At 40.6% G+C, this 17,262-nt stretch overlaps 1 protein-coding gene across 1 annotated transcript in view; it reads left to right on the top strand.

The window, feature by feature from the left end:
* The window catches only part of homer1 (homer scaffold protein 1), a 102,548-nt gene extending 86,594 nt beyond the window's left edge, over positions 1-15,954 (top strand). The window contains exons 7-9 of the mRNA XM_003216350.4: positions 2,562-2,672; positions 6,964-7,044; positions 12,672-15,954. Of these exons, the coding sequence (XP_003216398.2) occupies positions 2,562-2,672; positions 6,964-7,044; positions 12,672-12,860 (381 nt within the window). The 3' untranslated portion in view covers positions 12,861-15,954. The remainder of the gene's footprint in view (positions 1-2,561; positions 2,673-6,963; positions 7,045-12,671) is intronic.
* Positions 15,955-17,262: the final 1,308 nt, after the last annotated feature.

Here is a 17,262-nt window from a genome sequence, read left to right as displayed (position 1 = left end):
GAGCCTGCACTTCAAAATTTATTGCTTTATCTGTGGCGCCACACATCCTACTTCGCATTTGCTGAGCTGTCCTCAATTCACAAGTGCCGTGTGAGACACTGTCCTAATATTAATTTTAAAATAAGATTCTGCTTCCTGTCTGATCAGCTTTTGTACATAAAATCAGGCACTGCTAGTGATGCAGAATCTTATTTATGCTTCTATACCTAGGTTTAATAAGCGAATAGTGGCTGTGTGCAGTGTATTTTTAAAGTGCTGTTTTAAAAGACTGCTTCAGAAGCCCCCGCAAGTGCACTTGACATCTGAAGTGATCTTGTCCCTCACCCTAAAATTCTATTTGACTGGAGAGGAAATCTGTGTGTTTGAAAGCGGATACTAAAGTCACAAGTATGTGTTGTATTTAGATCTCTTGGGTGTGACAGACAAGCTCTTTCATAATGTCTTGGAAAGACAAAAAAAAAGTAGCAAGAGTAACTCCATCTATTAGATGGGAAATGAGATCTGTGATTAGATATGATGATGTTTCTGGTGTCCATGGAGTCTCTTTTGATTGAACTGTTAGTCCTTGGATGGCTGGACAGGCCTCTGGAAATGCCAGAAGTGGTTGGGCAGGAGGAGAAGGTTGCGGAGAGGAAGGGGAAAGGATCCTGTTGTGCTACTAGTAGGTGTTAGCCACCGCAGCCCTGAATTGAGTCAGCTGGTATCTCACATACTTAGCTGCTATTATTACTGCTATGGAGGGTATATTTTCTCAATCTCGAAGGCTTAGACTGTTCAAGGTTTGTCATTTGCTCTGTTAGATTTATTAAAATACCCAATTCTGTATACATTAGAGCCCCTTTTAGCCCCACTCATCAGTTCTCTTTCCTTTCTTCCCCGCTCAAGTGCCCCAGTGCTCTTATCTCAAGACTGATTTCTCTCTTTTTATCTCCACTGGAAAATAGGTGCTCAGTCTTTTCTTGCCCACCATGTTTCTGTTTTTCATCCCGTCTGCTCCACTGTTTTCTCCCTCCTACCTTCCACTCTCTTTTCTTTCTCACGAGTCTTTCTCCCTCTCCATCCCAGTGCTTACTCAACAGGGGTAAAAGAGTCCCAGCCCCAGCTACTGCGAAACTGTGCCAGAATAGGTGGCCTCGTTACGAAGCTCATTGCCATATGCAGCTAAGAGGCAAAAAAGCTGTCCCTTCCCGCACTCCATCCAGGGAATTTTATGAAGTGTGGGAAAGAGGAAAAGACACCTTTCTGTTTTCATGAAACTAAGTTTTGAACTGCAAAGATAAGGATTTCTTAGCTTTGTGAAACACATCTTTCACCTTCCCAATCCCTTCTCCCTTAAAGACATTTACTGTTTTGAACAGCCACTGTAATTTCCCCAGTATCTACTTCTCCCAGCCACAGATTTAATGGATAGACACATACATTTTCCCTTCAGCACGACTCAGAAGAATGGGTCCCACACAATTAAAAATAGTCTAACTCTGCTGGTGACCATATTGCCTCCCTCCTCCCACAGTGCACCTGCTCTTCCAGCTCCGACGTGTGTTGTGTGAAGGGCTAAAGGGGAGGAAGGCTAGATTTATGAAGGCTTTTCCGTGTAGAACTCTGGATTCAGAAATGGTGCAGCTAGCTTATCCTTCAGAGCTCTGCCTTGTGCAAGGCAATCAAAGACAGAAAAAGTAGCTTACCAGAGGCAGAGCCAACTAAGGACTTCATTATACCAGCAGGAGAGAAGCAGAGGAAAGTGTTGCGAAGAGTGAGGAAAATAACTTATCCTGATCACTCCCGGCAGGGTCCATTTTTTGGGAATGGCTAGCCAATTCTCTCACACCAGAAGTGACTTGAAGTATGTTCTCAAGTCACTTCTGACACGACAAAAAAAAAAAATAAAGCTGGTGAATGCAGAGGATGACATTTGATTCAGTTAGAAAAGCATTTGAGTTAGATAAGAGTTTTGGAGTTAGACTAGGGTTGGAGTGGGAAATGAGAGTTTTGGCTGGGGGCTTTTGTATGGTTGATCCTAGTTAATTTGAGGAGTGTGGGAGAGGCTGTGTAATGTTTTAAATTTAATAATAAATATTTAATTTGCTTTGCTACATTTAACTTTTCTAAATAAAGTTTTGTTTTTATTAATTTTGGCCTCTGGAAACACTATCTGTGAGTTTGGATTCAGACAAAGGGTGTGTAGTGGCAGCACTGAATGTAGAGAGGTGGTGTCCACTGAGATTAATAGTTGTATATATCCTCATAATATCTTCAGGGCATTTAGATGGTCTTACAGTTGGTGGAACAGGAGGAAGCCCTTACATTGTGGCAGAGGTGAGGATCAGAGTGCCATAACATCAGCAATTCCTGATTCGGTGTTGTATTATATTCATATCTTCATACCGTCACAACAATTGGAGTTAACCCTAGTATTTAAAGAATGCCTCACACAGCTTAGCTAGATGCCACACAAGTCTACTTAATTCAGCATGTGCCAGTGTTTTAAACAAGTACTAAAGAAAATAAAAATGTCCATATTGCCCTTTAATTGTATATTTATTATCTGTATATTTTTACAGGTGACTGAGCTGGAGTGTGTGAGTAGTCAAGCAAATGCTGTCCACACTCACAAAACAGAGTTAAATCAGACAATACAAGAATTAGAAGCGACGCTGAAGAAAAAAGAAGAGGTATTTGCTTGCTTTAGTTCATGGTCATATGAAATAGCCTTCAGAACATGTCATTTATATATTTCATGGTGTTAAATGTTAAAATGACTGTAGAAAATGCTATGGCTTTCTTTATGAGTAATAAAGAAGAATCAATATTGCAGTCTGGGTCTGAACATAATGAAAAATCATCAATCAGTTTCTTAAAGTAAGCTCAATGTGTATCAGAAGTACACCTTATGCCTCAAAATGAGGGATAGCAAACCTGTCGTGTCTGCTCCTAAGTCCACTCCCCCTCCACCCAAGCCTTGAGGCTGCTGCTAGTGTGAGTCTTTAAAAGTCTAATGAAGGCATTGGTGATATGGTTACAGCTGGGGAGGGAAAACTTCCATTCCTTGAGATTGGCTATGCTGACTGGGGGAATCCTGGCGGTGTGATGACACCTCCTCCCCCATGTGAAGCATAATCAAGACCTCCAGCCTAGATAATAGCTAAGGATCTGCTTCTGGTTCAGGTGGCCAAATGTGTTGGACTGGAGCATTGGAGGCAGTGGTGATGGAAACCATCCAGATCCTGTCATTTTGACTGAACCTGAGGATAAGAATGACGGGGGGGGGGGGGGGGGGGGGAGAGGGAGAGAGAGAGAGAGATTGAGAGAGAGAGAGAGAGAGAGAGAGAGAGACATTTCAAGCTCTGGCCAATAATTTGGGGATGGATCCCATGGGCACAGAACAATATCCTGCCTGTAATAAAGGGTGGCAGTGTGTCATCCTGTTGCACTGTAGCCTTGGTACACCTTTTCACCCAACACCACAAAATGTCCATATAATTCATTAAGTAAACGTTTATTAATGAATAATTATAAAAGGAAAAAGGCAAGTCAAAAAGGAAGCAGTAAAAGTACAAAAACTAGTTCAAGAGTCCACCTGCTTTTGAACCAAAGCATCAAAAAGCAATCCACCGAGACTTGAGTTAGCACCAAGCAAGGCAATCCTTAAACAGGGTATTGACCAAAGTTGCAGCCATAGACTTGAAAACAGGAACACAAAAAAGGTAAAACCTGAAGATCCAGACTGAAACAGGAATCAAACGAAGAAGCTTGAAATACATGAACCAGGAACTTGGTACTAGAAAGCAGGAGCTGTTTCCCTTTTTTACAATGTTGTTCCCAGTAAAAGCCTGAGAGTCCAGAAACCACTTAAAAGGCCTCAATCCCTCCCATGACATCATTTAGCACACACATGCTTTTCCTCTCCTTATCTCTAAGCCTTTGAGAAAAATGAGTTTGTCTTTGTTTAATGTTCTGCCTCCTAATCTCAAAGCAACTGGATCTAGAAAAACCTTCATCTCCCCCATTCTCCTCCAAAGGCCACTCTGGCCTATTCTCATGGGAACTGATATCACTTTCTCCCATTGCCTGAATGGCCTGGAGAGTTCAAAACATCTCCCTCCAGGCCCCTGCTATCATCTAGAGACTCCTCAAAAATTACAGGTTGCAACCCATCAGCCCCTTCCTCGTCCTCTGAGTACTCAGAAAGCTCATCTGATGCTTGCCAGGCTACAACACATCCCTCCTGAAAGCAATGCTCCTTTCTGGGCTCTAGACAGGTGTCTTTCAAAATGGAATAGGGTGCAACATCTCCCAAGCCATCCCTTTTTCTCTCCTTTTCCAGTTTTCATTCTGTATCCTGTACAGAGCTGGGTTTTTTTTCTTTATGAGTTCTCCTCTGTGTGTATTTAAAAACAACGTTTCTACAAATCTCATGGTTTCCCAAATAAGTTTACTCCCTCACCCCTATTTCCTAGTAGCCCCATTTTGGTTGCAGTATTATTGTCATGGTTACCTGAATTTGCTGTTAGAAGGCGTGATTGCCACTCTTTGACTGCATCTAGAATAAATAGTCACTTGTAGTTCAGATGTGGAAAATATGAGTTTTTTACAAGGAATAACTCGATGAAGTAAAGAGCAAGTATGACCCCCAGTGTCAAGCTAATTAATCAAATTAACTAGACAGGTCCATGTAACAGAAAGCAAAATTTTGTCATTGTTCAGAAGTGTGTTTTGTTCTTGACATTTTAGAATGAAAAATGATTAATCACAATGTCTAATCTTGCAAATGTCCTTTTGTTTATGGAAAAATTGAACATGGGCTGATTCTACAGCACTTACTTATTCAAGAGGCAGCAGATCGGCATGGTCTTCTTAGACATGAGAAAGCATAGTGACAAACGAGCAGACCTTAACCTGTTTCCAACAGATTGCCTTCATATTATGGTTTGAAGCAATTGAAAAGCCTCCTGCATTAGAATTCGAGATACTTTCTCTGGAGATTATGAGTGACAGAGTGACCCTTCCAGTGTGGGGCCATGCATTGATAGGAAGTTCAAAAGCCTCTGTACTGTCTCTAGCGAAGCGCATGCACTTCCCCAAAGAGTGAATAATAGGCAGGGATTACCGTTTATACCGTATCTATAGTCTCAGAAGCACACTATTCTTTTCTGCCAATAATTGGCACCAGATGTTTCAGAAGAACACTCCTCACTGCAGTTCCAAAATAACTTGTCTTTGTGGACGATTCTTCCTAGTTTCCTAACTGGTAGAATTGTATTACATTGAGAAGTGGTATCATGTTCACCTCTTCCATGAGCCTCTACTTTAAATGTTGCAATCCTCCCTATGGTATCTCCAGAGCTTTTTGTAATGATTCTAACTGCTGTAATGAGGCAGACATTTAAAAATGTCTCATGCTGCTGTTGTTCATTTTAAACTTGGCATCCCAGGAGTACAGTCTATATATTAATTTCATAAGTCACCAGACAGTCTTCATAGCACAGCTGTATCGTCATTGCATTTAGTGACATGGTTTCACTATTTCTTTAAACTCAGTGTTCTCCAGATGTTGTTGGACTGTGTAGCTGCTTATGATGGTAAAAGCTGCAGTTGAACAATAGTTGGGCTGCCACGTGTCTCTAATCCCTTTGTCTTAATTTTCTGTCTCCTTCATTCTTACATAAACTTTCTTACATATACTTCCTAGAATTCAGAAAAATTAGAGGTTTTTTAACCACAGTTCCCACAATGTCCCAGACATCTGGATAAGTGGCCATGCTGGCTGGGAGATTCTGGACAGTATGCTCCAGAAAAAGAAGAAGAAAAAGATTCCCACACTTTTGTCCTAGGATGCATCTACACCAGTGGTTCTCAATCTGTGGGTCCCCAGGTGTTTTGGCCTACAACTCCCAGAAATCCCAGCCAGTTTGCCAGCTATTAGGATTTCTGGGCATTGAAGGCCAAAACATCTGGGGACTCACAGGTTGAGAACCACTGCTCTACACTACAGAATTAATGTGGTTTGAATACCACCTTAACTTCCATGGCTCAAAGCTATGGAATCATGGAGGTTGCAATCATACAAAGTCTTTAGCCTTCTCTGCCAAATTGTGCTGGTGTCTCACCAAATTACAACTCCCATAATTCCATAGCATTGACCTTTGGCAGTTAAAGTGATGTCAAACTGCATTAATTCTAGTGTAGATGCACCACCCGTTTATATATTAAGTGTATTGCTATTGCCCCAATCTATGGTAATCTAAAACCACATCTGAGCAAGTGTCTCCCTCAGTAGCAGAATGTGCTGAAAACCCGGCTCCTTTTTGGACAGCTGTCTCCTTCTTAATAAGTTTCTGTCGCTGCTGCATAATCAATAGCCATGTTTATGGTCCTGGAGCACAAGAGCTACTCTTTCTGGGAAATGTGTGTTTTAAGTAGGATGCTGAAATTCAAGGCCATAAGGCTGCCCAAGTGGCTCTTTGGGAGATGTTTGAAGGGAGACGGCAGCCGTCCGGTCCTCCCCCTCCCCCTCCCCCTCCCCTCCTCCTCCTCCTCCTCCTCCTCCTCCTCGCGCTGCACACGTACTTGCTGCAGCATTGGCAATGCTAAGCCCTATCTTCTGTCCGCTGGCATGGGATTATGTTCTTACATATTGATGTGCAAAGAATATTTCTTCAAGGTAATGATCAAATATGGCATGCTAGACTATAACAGAACTAAAGCCACAATGACATTTTTCCCTGCATTTATTCAGCAGCACAGACATTTATGTAAATTCATTACCCAAGTTGAACTACGCAGCATGTATTGCTCATAGTTGGCAGGTGAATCATTGAAAGGAGTTGCTGACTACAGGACTTATTGTTTTAGTAACCAGCTGCTTGGTGTCAGTTCTGATACAATAAGGTTGATTTGTACAGGATGAAAGTTCGCGTCTTCATTAAGGTCAGTTTGGGTAATGTGTTCCTTTATTCCCCTTAGGAAATAGAAAAATTGAGAGAAGAAATTGATAATGCTAAAGAGATTCAGGCACAGAGGGACTCCTTAACTCAGAAGCTACAAGTAAGTATCAAGATGGGGAGGGCTGTGTCTGTGGAAATCTAAAGATGTGGAAAATTGCCATTCAGGGTGCCAGTGGCAGTAATTGCCTCCCAGCCCCCTTACTTCTTATATTCCTTCAACAGTGGTAGAGCATTGCACATAATACTGTATATTTAAATAAGGCAGGCTTGGTCATAGTTCAAGGGAAAGCCTTGATTTGCCTTACTAAATACATGCTGGAGTCAAAGAGCACAAAAATCCCCAAAAAATCTGAAAAGCTGAAGTGATAAACACTGGTGGGAATGGAGAATTGTATGCTTTTTTTAAAAAAAAATGTCAAATGTGTATCTTGGAGTGAAGCAAATAAGCATGCCCTCCCTACATAGCTGACAACCATACCAGTTGGGTTATGCACAAATGGGAGATGGAATGTTTTTCTAAATATTAATAGCAGACAAAAGGGGGGATGATGGTCCTACAGTCTCCTCGCTGCCGTCCCAATCCACATCATTTCTGTTCCTATCTGCTGTTTGCATTGGGAGAAAAGTTTTCAGTCATGTCAATGGAAGAATTGTGGTAGGATGATCGATTCTCTGGCCACCTCAGAGAATGAGGAGAGTTAAAGCCCTCTAAACTCCTACCCAGCTCTTGATCAGCATCAGCCACTTGCATGTTAAGAAATAAAATGTATAGACTCATAGTTTGCATTGATGGCATTTGATCTAGTCAGTCACTGATATATCTGCTCACAGATAATCTTAAAAGTACATCCAAGATCATACTGGAAGAGGGTGCCTATGGCATCATTTCCACAGTGAGGTCAAAGTCACTATTTAGTAGTTCATCTGTCATAAGGAGTGTTTGCTACAGATTTGGGAATAGTTTTGAGGTTGTTGCTTGAAGACCTGTGAAAGCCTGAGAAACCTGGTTTGCCTGGCTATAACAAATAACAAACATTATGAACATTATAAGGAGCCCCCGGTGGCACAGTGGATTAAACCGCTGACCTGCCGAACTTGTTGACCAAAGGGTCAGCAGTTCAAATCCGGGGAGTGAGGTGAGCTCCCACTGATAGCCCCAGCTTCTGCCAACCTAGCAGTTCGAAAACATGCAAAAGTGAGTAGATCAATAGGTACTATTTCTGCGGGATGGTAATGGCACTCCATGCAGTCATGCCAGCCACATGACCTCGGAGGTGTTTATGGGCAATGCCGGCTCTTCAGCTTAGAAATGGAGACGAGCATAACCCACAGTGTCGGACATGACTAGACTTAATGTCAAGGGGAAACCTTTACCTTTTTTATGAAGAGCACTGCTTCTTAATCTGTGGGTCCTAACTCCAAATGGGGTCCCCTTAGCTCAATTTGGGGTCATGAAAGATTTGCCAATAGTAAAATGTTTCTGAACACCATCCTTTTATAAAAATCCATTAGCAACAATATAAGGTGTTTACAATGGACTCCACAGAAAATGTTTTAGCTGTGTACCACAAAAAGGAGAATCAGCCTGTTTAGCAAGCCTCACAAATGCTCATTTATACCTTTTTTACATACCTATAAACCGGGGGTCTCGGGGCCCCTGGTAGCACAGTGTGTTAACTCTTCCAACTCTACTATTCTATGATTCTATGATTCTAACCTCAGTCAGAGCAACCAAACAGTGTGCTCCATGGGATGCTGTTCTCTGCTCAGGGAGTGCCAAGTAAATCCTGTGTGACTTTGGCACCCAGAACCAGCCCTCTATTGTGCCCAAATGCAAATAAATGGCAACTGAAATAACTTTCATTTGCATGAAGGACAGAATGGAAATACAGGGCATGATGAGGAGGAAGAGGGAGATTTATGCCTGATTAGAAAGGGAGCTATGCCCACTTGGCAATGGGTTATGCCCCTTCTTTGTTGCAGGAGCGCAGGAAACAAATGTTCAGAAAAGAACCCCAATGCTTTCTGGGCAAGGTAAAGGTTTCCCCTGATGTTAAGTCCAGTTGTGACCGACTCTGGGGGTTGGTGCTCATCTCCATTTCTAAGCCAAAGAGCCGGCATTGTCCGTAGACACCTCCAAGGTCATGTGGCCGACATGACTGCATGGAGCGACATTACCTACCTGCCGGAGCGGTACCTATTGATCTACTCAAATTTGCATGTTTTCGAACTGCTAATTTGGCAGAAGCTGGAGCGGACAGCAGGAGCTTGCTCCTCTCCCTGGATGAAAACCTCCAACCTTTCGGTCAGCAAGTTCATCAGCTCAGCAGTTTAACCCACTGCGCCACGGGGGGTGAAGTGCCCCCAAATAGCATAGTTTTCAGAGGCAAGACAAAGAGATGTTTAAAACTTTCTGTGCTGGCTAAAAGTGTGTATGTGAGAGGAAATCATATCCACCTTTCTTTAGGGGCAGCTGGATTCTCTCATGTCCATGAGGCATGTTCATGAGGCAATATATCCACTCTGGGTTTAAGTCTGAACCTTGTGGGAGTTGTCCAAGATGCTGACCCTATTTTGTGGAAACGTTTTGGGACATTGGACACTTCCTTTAAAATTGGATCAAAACCTAAGATGGGTTCACCACCCCATTGACATGGCAGCCCCCATTGGACATCCTGCCAAAAATCCTGAGATTTTTGCTCCAGACCATGGACTGCATTTTATATTGCTTTTTTATAACAGAAAATGAGACTTGAAGAGAAAGTTGGGATTAATTTTTGCTGACGCACAATCACCCCATAAAAAACTCTTCTCCTGTATATCTGTTAAAATTTATGGTAGGAAATTTCATGTCCACAGCTCTTGGAATCGCATTCTTTAGCAAATTGTTATAGGCATTGATGCCTTTCATCTCTCCAAATGAACATTTGTGTTAGCACTTTATTGCCTTTAAATTTTCACACTTGAGTTCTTACAGTCGCCTGGTCAAGTTTCTTGGTAATGAGCAGAGGGATAATAGTCGTGTCCGCATGATGTCATGGTCTATTATTAGCAAGATGCTGCACTGTACATTTTCATTGGATTTGCGATATATCATTCAGTGGGGGGCGTGCCCTTGAGGAACTTCTAAAACGGACTCATAAATAAGTGGAATGAAATAATCCTTTGCAAAACTGTTTTATGGAGTGATGCTTTCTTCTTCTTTTTTTAAAGTTCGTTGAGAAACCAGTATGTTACATTTTAACCATAAAATGAATACAAAATCTGGCTTTTAGAATTGCCAGTCATTGAATCACTTTAAAAACATTAGCATACATATCTCCTGATCAATCCTAATTAGAAAAGATCCATTAGTGGGCAGTGCACATGTTGTTTCTTCAGTGGCTGTACTCAGCATTTTTTTCATATGACATGTGTCTTGCCCCATTTTCCTTTGGTGATTTTCATGTATGAAGCCTGAGCATATATATGAACATGATTCTTGGTCATTGTGTTGTCGAAGGCTTTCATGGCCCGAATCACTGGGCTATATGACCATGTTCCAGAATGTTTCTTCCACTCTGAACGTTCCATAGATATATAAACCCCACTTGCATAGTTTCCAACATACCTCACAACCTCTGAGGATGCCTGCCATAGATGCAGGTGAAACGTCAGGAGAAAATGCTTCTGGAAAATGGCCATTCAGCCCAGAAAACTTACAACAACCCAGTTCTTGGTCATGTTTGTATGACTACTTCTGTATCGGAGCCTTGATCCCCATTGCTCTTTCAAATCAGTAGGGAGAGGACCGGCAGCTGGACCAGAGAGAGGGTTATTGGCTTTTTGTGAGAGAAGGTGGCCATGGGATGCCTTAAGGCCCCCCTTAAAGAAATCCTCACTGAAGCCATAAAGAAATCCTGTTGCTTGTAATGTTCCTGTTTTCAAGTCAAGGTGTCAATTTTAACCTGAGACCCAATACTTTACGCTTCTTCCATCAAAACTCTGTCTGTACTCTGAGACCATCTGCTGGAGTCTTCCTCAAAGTATCTCCTTTGACAATGTCTCAGAAGGAAATGACAATGAAGATGGCCTTTCAGTCTTATTCTGCCCCGCCCTCATTATAAAAAAGCCCTCCCAAGGGTTCATCTGATCCCAACATCATCATATTTCTAACGGACTACAAAGAGATTTGTCTACTCCCAAAGATGTAATGGGATGCAATTAGATCAGTGGTTCTCAAGCTGTGGATCCCCAGATGTTTTGGCCTTCAACGCCCAGAAATCCTAACAGCTGGCAAACTGGTTGAATTGTAGGCCATAACACCTGGGGATCCACAGGTTGAGAACCACTGAATTAGATGATGTTAAAATATCTGACTCAGGAAAATGGGTTCTTGGGAGTTGTTTTAGGTATTATTTTTACTGTTTTATATTTTGTCTACAAGAAGCTTAGAGAAGATAAGGAGAACCTTGCTCTGCAACTGAAACTCCAGTGAGCCCAAACAAGTGAAGCTTGAAAATGGGAGATGCATTGTGACATTTGCAGGGCCAAAAGTTTGACCATTTTGGCTCAAAAGCTCTACAATCTTCCAATTGAATTCAGGGCAGACTCCACACTGTAGCATATTTTATGTTATGGTTTATTTATCATGTCAGTAGTGAATTGAGGGTTATAATGTATTTAAAAATACAAACAAAGTTAGACATTTGGCAATTATACTAGATTTACTTTGACCAGAAGCTGGCCACTTGGAGTGCCTCTGATGTCACTGTGAGAAGGTCCTCCATTGTGCATGTGACAGGGCTCAGGCTGCATTGTACGTAGTACATGGTCTGTGGTTTGCTCTTCTCCACACTCACATGTTGTGGACTCCACTTTGTAGCCCCATTTCTTAAGATTGGCTCTGTATCTTGTGGTGCCAGAGCACAGTCTGTTCAGTGCCTTCCAAGTTGCCCAGTCTTGTATGTGCCCAGGAGGAAGTTTCTCATCTAGTATCAGCCATGGCTTGAGGTTCCTGGTTTTATTTATTTACTTATTTACTTCTTTTTTACCCTGCCTTTCTCACCCCATTGGGGGACTCAAGGCAGCTTACAACACTGGCAAAATTCGCCTGCCACTTTTTGACTCTTGTTTACTGATGTATCCCTGTGAGTGTTTCTGTAGATCTTAGAAAACTGTCTCTTGATTTAAGGTGTTGGCATGCTAGCTGATATTTGAACAGAGGATGGGCTGGAGATGTAACTGCCTTGGTCCTTTCATTATTTGGCTGTTACTTCCCGACGGATTTCAGGTGGTGCAATACCAACTAAACAGTATAGTTTCTCCAGTGGTGTGGGGTGTAGATATCCTGCGATAATGCAACATGTCTCGTGAAGAGCCACATCCACTGTTTTAACATGGGGAGGTGTGTTCCACATTGGGCATGCATATTCAGCAGCAGAGTAACAAAGCACAAGGGCAGATGTCTTCACCATGTCTGGTTGTGATCCCTAGGTTGTGCCAGTCAGCTTTAATATGATATTATTTCTAGCACCCACCTTTTGCTTGATATTCAAACAGTGCTTCTTGTGAGTCAGAGCACGGTCTAGAGTGACTCCCAGTATTTTGGTGTGCTGCAATGTTCCAGTGGGATTTCTTCCCATTGTGTTATGGTGACTATCCCAATGCCACATAAATAGTATAGAAAACTAATACACATGTAACACTGTTTTTGCAAATTATACTTTTGTCTGTTTCTTCTTTAAGGAAGTCGAAGTACGAAACAAAGACCTGGAAGGACAGCTGTCTGATCTGGAGCAGCGTCTGGAGAAAAGCCAGAGTGAACAAGAAGCTTTTCGCAATAACTTGAAAACACTTTTAGAAATTCTTGATGGCAAAATCTTTGAACTAACAGAACTACGCGATAACCTGGCCAAGCTAATAGAATGCAGCTAATGGAAATGGGATCTCAGTGCCAACCTTCTTAAAGATGCACTGTCTCTCTTCATAGGACATTGTTGGGCTCTGCATCAAAGTTGCACAAAATTAGAAAAGCGCTCCTCCAGGAGGGCCTGTTTTAAATTTTCAACAGTATATTTCAGTGTAAAATTTTAGAATTCAGCTTGTAGCTAGTTGGAAAAAGAAATAACTTGAATTACAAATTACCTCCTTGTATATAATTGGCCATAGATAACTCGAAAGATATTAACAGTAATTGAATGCAATCCTTTTCTAATTATTAGCCAGTGAAATAATGAGAAGTGCCCCAAATGACATCCCTTCTAGTGTTAGACACGGTAGATGACCTCTTTTGTTTTATTTTCTTTGTCGGGGTTCCCGATTGCTGTGTTTTTGTGCAAAAACTTTGTGACAACAGCCCTGTCTTTTGTTGTAATCTTAAATCATTTTCTCAGGATCTTTTGCACTGTGGAGAAGCAGTGCATTACCAATTAATTCTTGCCAGGAGTGAGAGAGCTTTGCATCTTTAATTCAAACCTAGCGAATAACCCGCTTGTATAGAGTTCTTCCCCTTTTTTATACTGGAAGATACTGTATTTATTTATGATGTTCACTCTGGTGTTCTTCAATATTGTCCACTGAATGGTTTACTTTCCCCTGTTTTTAGTCCTATGTATGTAGATGATCTGTAGTCCATTTTGTTACACATTTTGAAGCCAGTCTATGAAGACAGGTGAGTCCCTGTCCACCCTCAAAAATTAATAATCTCTATACACCAGGCATGGGTAAACTTTGGCTCTCCAAGTGTTTTGGACTTCAACTCCCACCATACCTAACAGCCTCAGGCCCTTTCCTTTTACCCCTCGTCCACTTAAGCGGGCCAAAGTTTGCCCATGCCTACTACACACCGATGAGTATAAGGGGCAATCTAGTCATATTAAATGTCACATAGGTTTATTACGTATTGTTACTTTGATATGTTTATTTAGCAAGAAACCTCATGTTGTAGAACTAAGTCGGGGCATTCTCTTAATGTTGACCACCCCTTTTTTTTAAAAGACCCTGTAAATTGGTAGGGAATTGACACAGGACTTCTCTCTCGCTCTCATTTTCTCTGTGTTGGATCTTCACGTCACATCCTATCAAAAACAAAACCACACCAGGCAATATTCTGAACTTCAAACAGGAATTGAATTCAGTTATCCTCAGTGAACATCTTTTAAAGTTGTTTTTGATGTAATTTACAAAAGACTTTTTGCCAAAACATGTATTTCTTTATATATCTTTTTTATTTTAAAGAGGGGGGAAAAACCCTGAAAAGTAAGCCAAGTGTCAGATGTCTGCTTACTGAACGGGAATGGCATTATGGGACAGTCTTGCTGTGAATTGTCTAATATTGGAGAGGATTTTAAAACACGAATGGAAAAAGTATCCACCGCAAAGATGCACTGACCTTTTTAGTTACACCCAGATTAATTTGAATGTTAAATACAAAATCCAGCTGCGATATAAACTCTGTACAATAGGCGATTTTGTTTCCACTTAAGGACTGCTATTCAAAACTTGATAATATAAGTCGGGTTTTTTATGTGTGTACTGTATGTATATACTGTATAATACACGCATTCTAATTTGTATTTAAAGTGAGAGAAGATACATGGTTTAATTTATAAAATGCCATTTTCTTTATCTGTAATTGAACAGCTATCTCCTGAAAAGTCAGGACTGCTGTTTAACGAAACACTAAATTATCATGTATTATACTGTATGTACTGTACACATGAGTTACATTTCATCCCTATTTTAGAGTATTTTATCACTTTATTTATTATTGAGGAAACATTTCTTCATTGCATTCATAGGTAAAAGCTTTCTATGGTGAGTTTTTTTAACTTAATAGTTAGATGTTGATGATGTGTAATTTTATGAGGTCCAGGACAGTAGTGATATTACCTGATTTTAATTTACCTGGAGACGTTTGTACCTGATTCTCTTGCAACTCGAGTGTCAATTGGAAACATCTTCAGAAAAGTATAAAATTGGTGTAATTGTGAAAGGAATGCAGTATGTTCATGCTGAGTGTTCTTAATTATCACACGTTAGAACATAAATTTGATGGCAAAAAGTTACATTATTTTTAATGAGATCAAAATTTTTAATACAGTGACATTTACCAGGTGGGAAAAAACTGTTTACAGACTATTTCCACTTAAATGCTGTGTATATGTGTGGTACAAGAAACTGCTTTGTATATGTACACACACATATGTATATATACAGTACACGGAAACATTTAAATGTGCACATTTTTAATATTTTCCTACTGAAATTAAATTTAAAAATTGGAAATCAATATTTGAAAATTTCCTTTCTCATGTATATTAAGATATTTGACTTTGGGTTCGTATGTTTGTAAAAATAAAATCTATGAGGGCTGCACCATTGAATTCCCGAAAAAAGTCATCTAATATGTATATGGGATAAGGTGGATTTAAGTGCACATATAAATAGAATCCTATTAAGAAATATTTTAATGATCATTTACAGTAGGTGGGCATTTAGAAACTGTACTCTAGAAATTGTACACTGAAGTTCCGAATTAGGTATTCATACCTACTGTAGCCTCTACACTTCTGTATTAAGATAACAATTGGCCTACTGGAAAAAGTTTTCCTTTTTCTCTGAGACAGGTATGACTTATTGTATTTATTATAAGATAGGCTGTGGGGAATGTATATGCCAGAAAATTATGTTGAGTATCATAGACTTTGAAAAAAATGCAAAGAACTTACATAGGAGAAACAATCACATTGTGTATAACTTGTTGGTATATGACAAGTATGGAATCTTGTTTTAAAAAAATCTTTTAAAACCCAACAAAATACAATTTTTATTTTGAAATACAATTGTTGTTCTGGAGAATGTAATTTACTCTTCTTTTTTCCCCTTCTTCTTGAACTCTTTTTAAGTATTACAGAACTGTTCAATGGATGGCAGCATTTACCTTAACCCTTCAGGTGCTACTGGATTTTAAATTAGAGTGTCATGTTGTGCAATTCTGACTTTGACATAAAACGGTTTTTTAAGTATATCCCTGTCTGGAAGCTGATTATTGCAGCCTCTTTCTCAGAACTCTGTCCCAGAACATCGTGGCCACTTTGGTCTGCCAATGCCAGCCTCAGAACTGGATGCTCCCAGAGCAAAGAATTCAGCCGGGAAGATAGTGAGCCACAATTCTTTGACTGCAGCTCCATCCTGTCAGTGTTTGCTCAAAGGTTAAGTCACTCTGCGTCTAGTGGGGATTCCTCCGTAATAAATATGCTTGGAACTGCAACTTTAGTAAGCCAGAGGATGTAAATTTAGTTGTCTAGTTCTTTAGGGGTGCATTAACAATGGCCGCAAGTGCTCTGGTGTTCCGAAAGTGATACTACAATGTCTTACAACATAACACCGGTAAGTGGCACTCTATTTTTCTCTTGACGCTGAGGACAGCGTGTGGAAAATGGCACAGCAGCACTGGCCATGTGAATAGTTGAGCCAGTTCTGTGTTAAAACCAACTGCACTGTTCACACACACCATAGTGTGGGACTGCTCTCCAACTTTACCTAATGCAGGGCACAACCAGGTTAAGTGGCTGTGCCCCACATTGGGGGCAAGATGTGTAATGTAAACTCCACGGAGCTGATTCTCGCTTGCTTCGGGCTAAAGTGCCTATGTAGAAATGCCATAGAAAACCCATTTTGAAAATAAATTAGAATGTATAGGAAGTCATTTTTCTATCTGCTTCCAGGAACATCTCCCATGGGATCAGAAATACATGGTTGGTGGACTTAAGTGCATGGTTGGAGTTGCCTGCCCATAAACAGAACTCCTTCCATTTGCAGGAAAGAGTTGCAAACTGCTAGGAAGGAAGGCAATTTTTGCTGTGCTTTACTTCCATCAGTTGCTTCCCATATTATTTCTCACATTATAAAGAGTATTCAGAATAGCAACTTTTCAGAGCTCATTATGGACTGAATAAAGAATCATCAAAATGAACTCCCATTTCCTCCAGTGAAAATATCATGGTGATTCTGAATCCAAGCCAAAGTTATTTTAGACATTATTTATTCATTACTATATTGTTATAAATAACAATGGTGTGTGTGATTTTATGAAAATAGTGGTTGCAGCAGCTGTATGCATCAGCATGCCATGCAGAGTGAATGTGCAACACGTGTCAATGACTGGGTGGTGCTCTGCAGTGTGGAATTGCAGGACACAACTGCAAGATCAGTGTATGTGCAACTCAGCCTCTACTGCTAATAGACAAAAGCACCTGTAATCCTTTGGATAATAATCTGTCTTATCTGCATTTGTTGTTTATTTGTTCAGTCACTTCCGACTCTTCATGATCTC

Source organism: Anolis carolinensis, chromosome 2 (genome assembly GCF_035594765.1).
Source record: "Anolis carolinensis isolate JA03-04 chromosome 2, rAnoCar3.1.pri, whole genome shotgun sequence".
Classification (NCBI taxonomy): Eukaryota; Metazoa; Chordata; class Lepidosauria; order Squamata; family Dactyloidae; genus Anolis; species Anolis carolinensis.
This window is presented reverse-complemented; position numbering and strand designations above follow the sequence as displayed.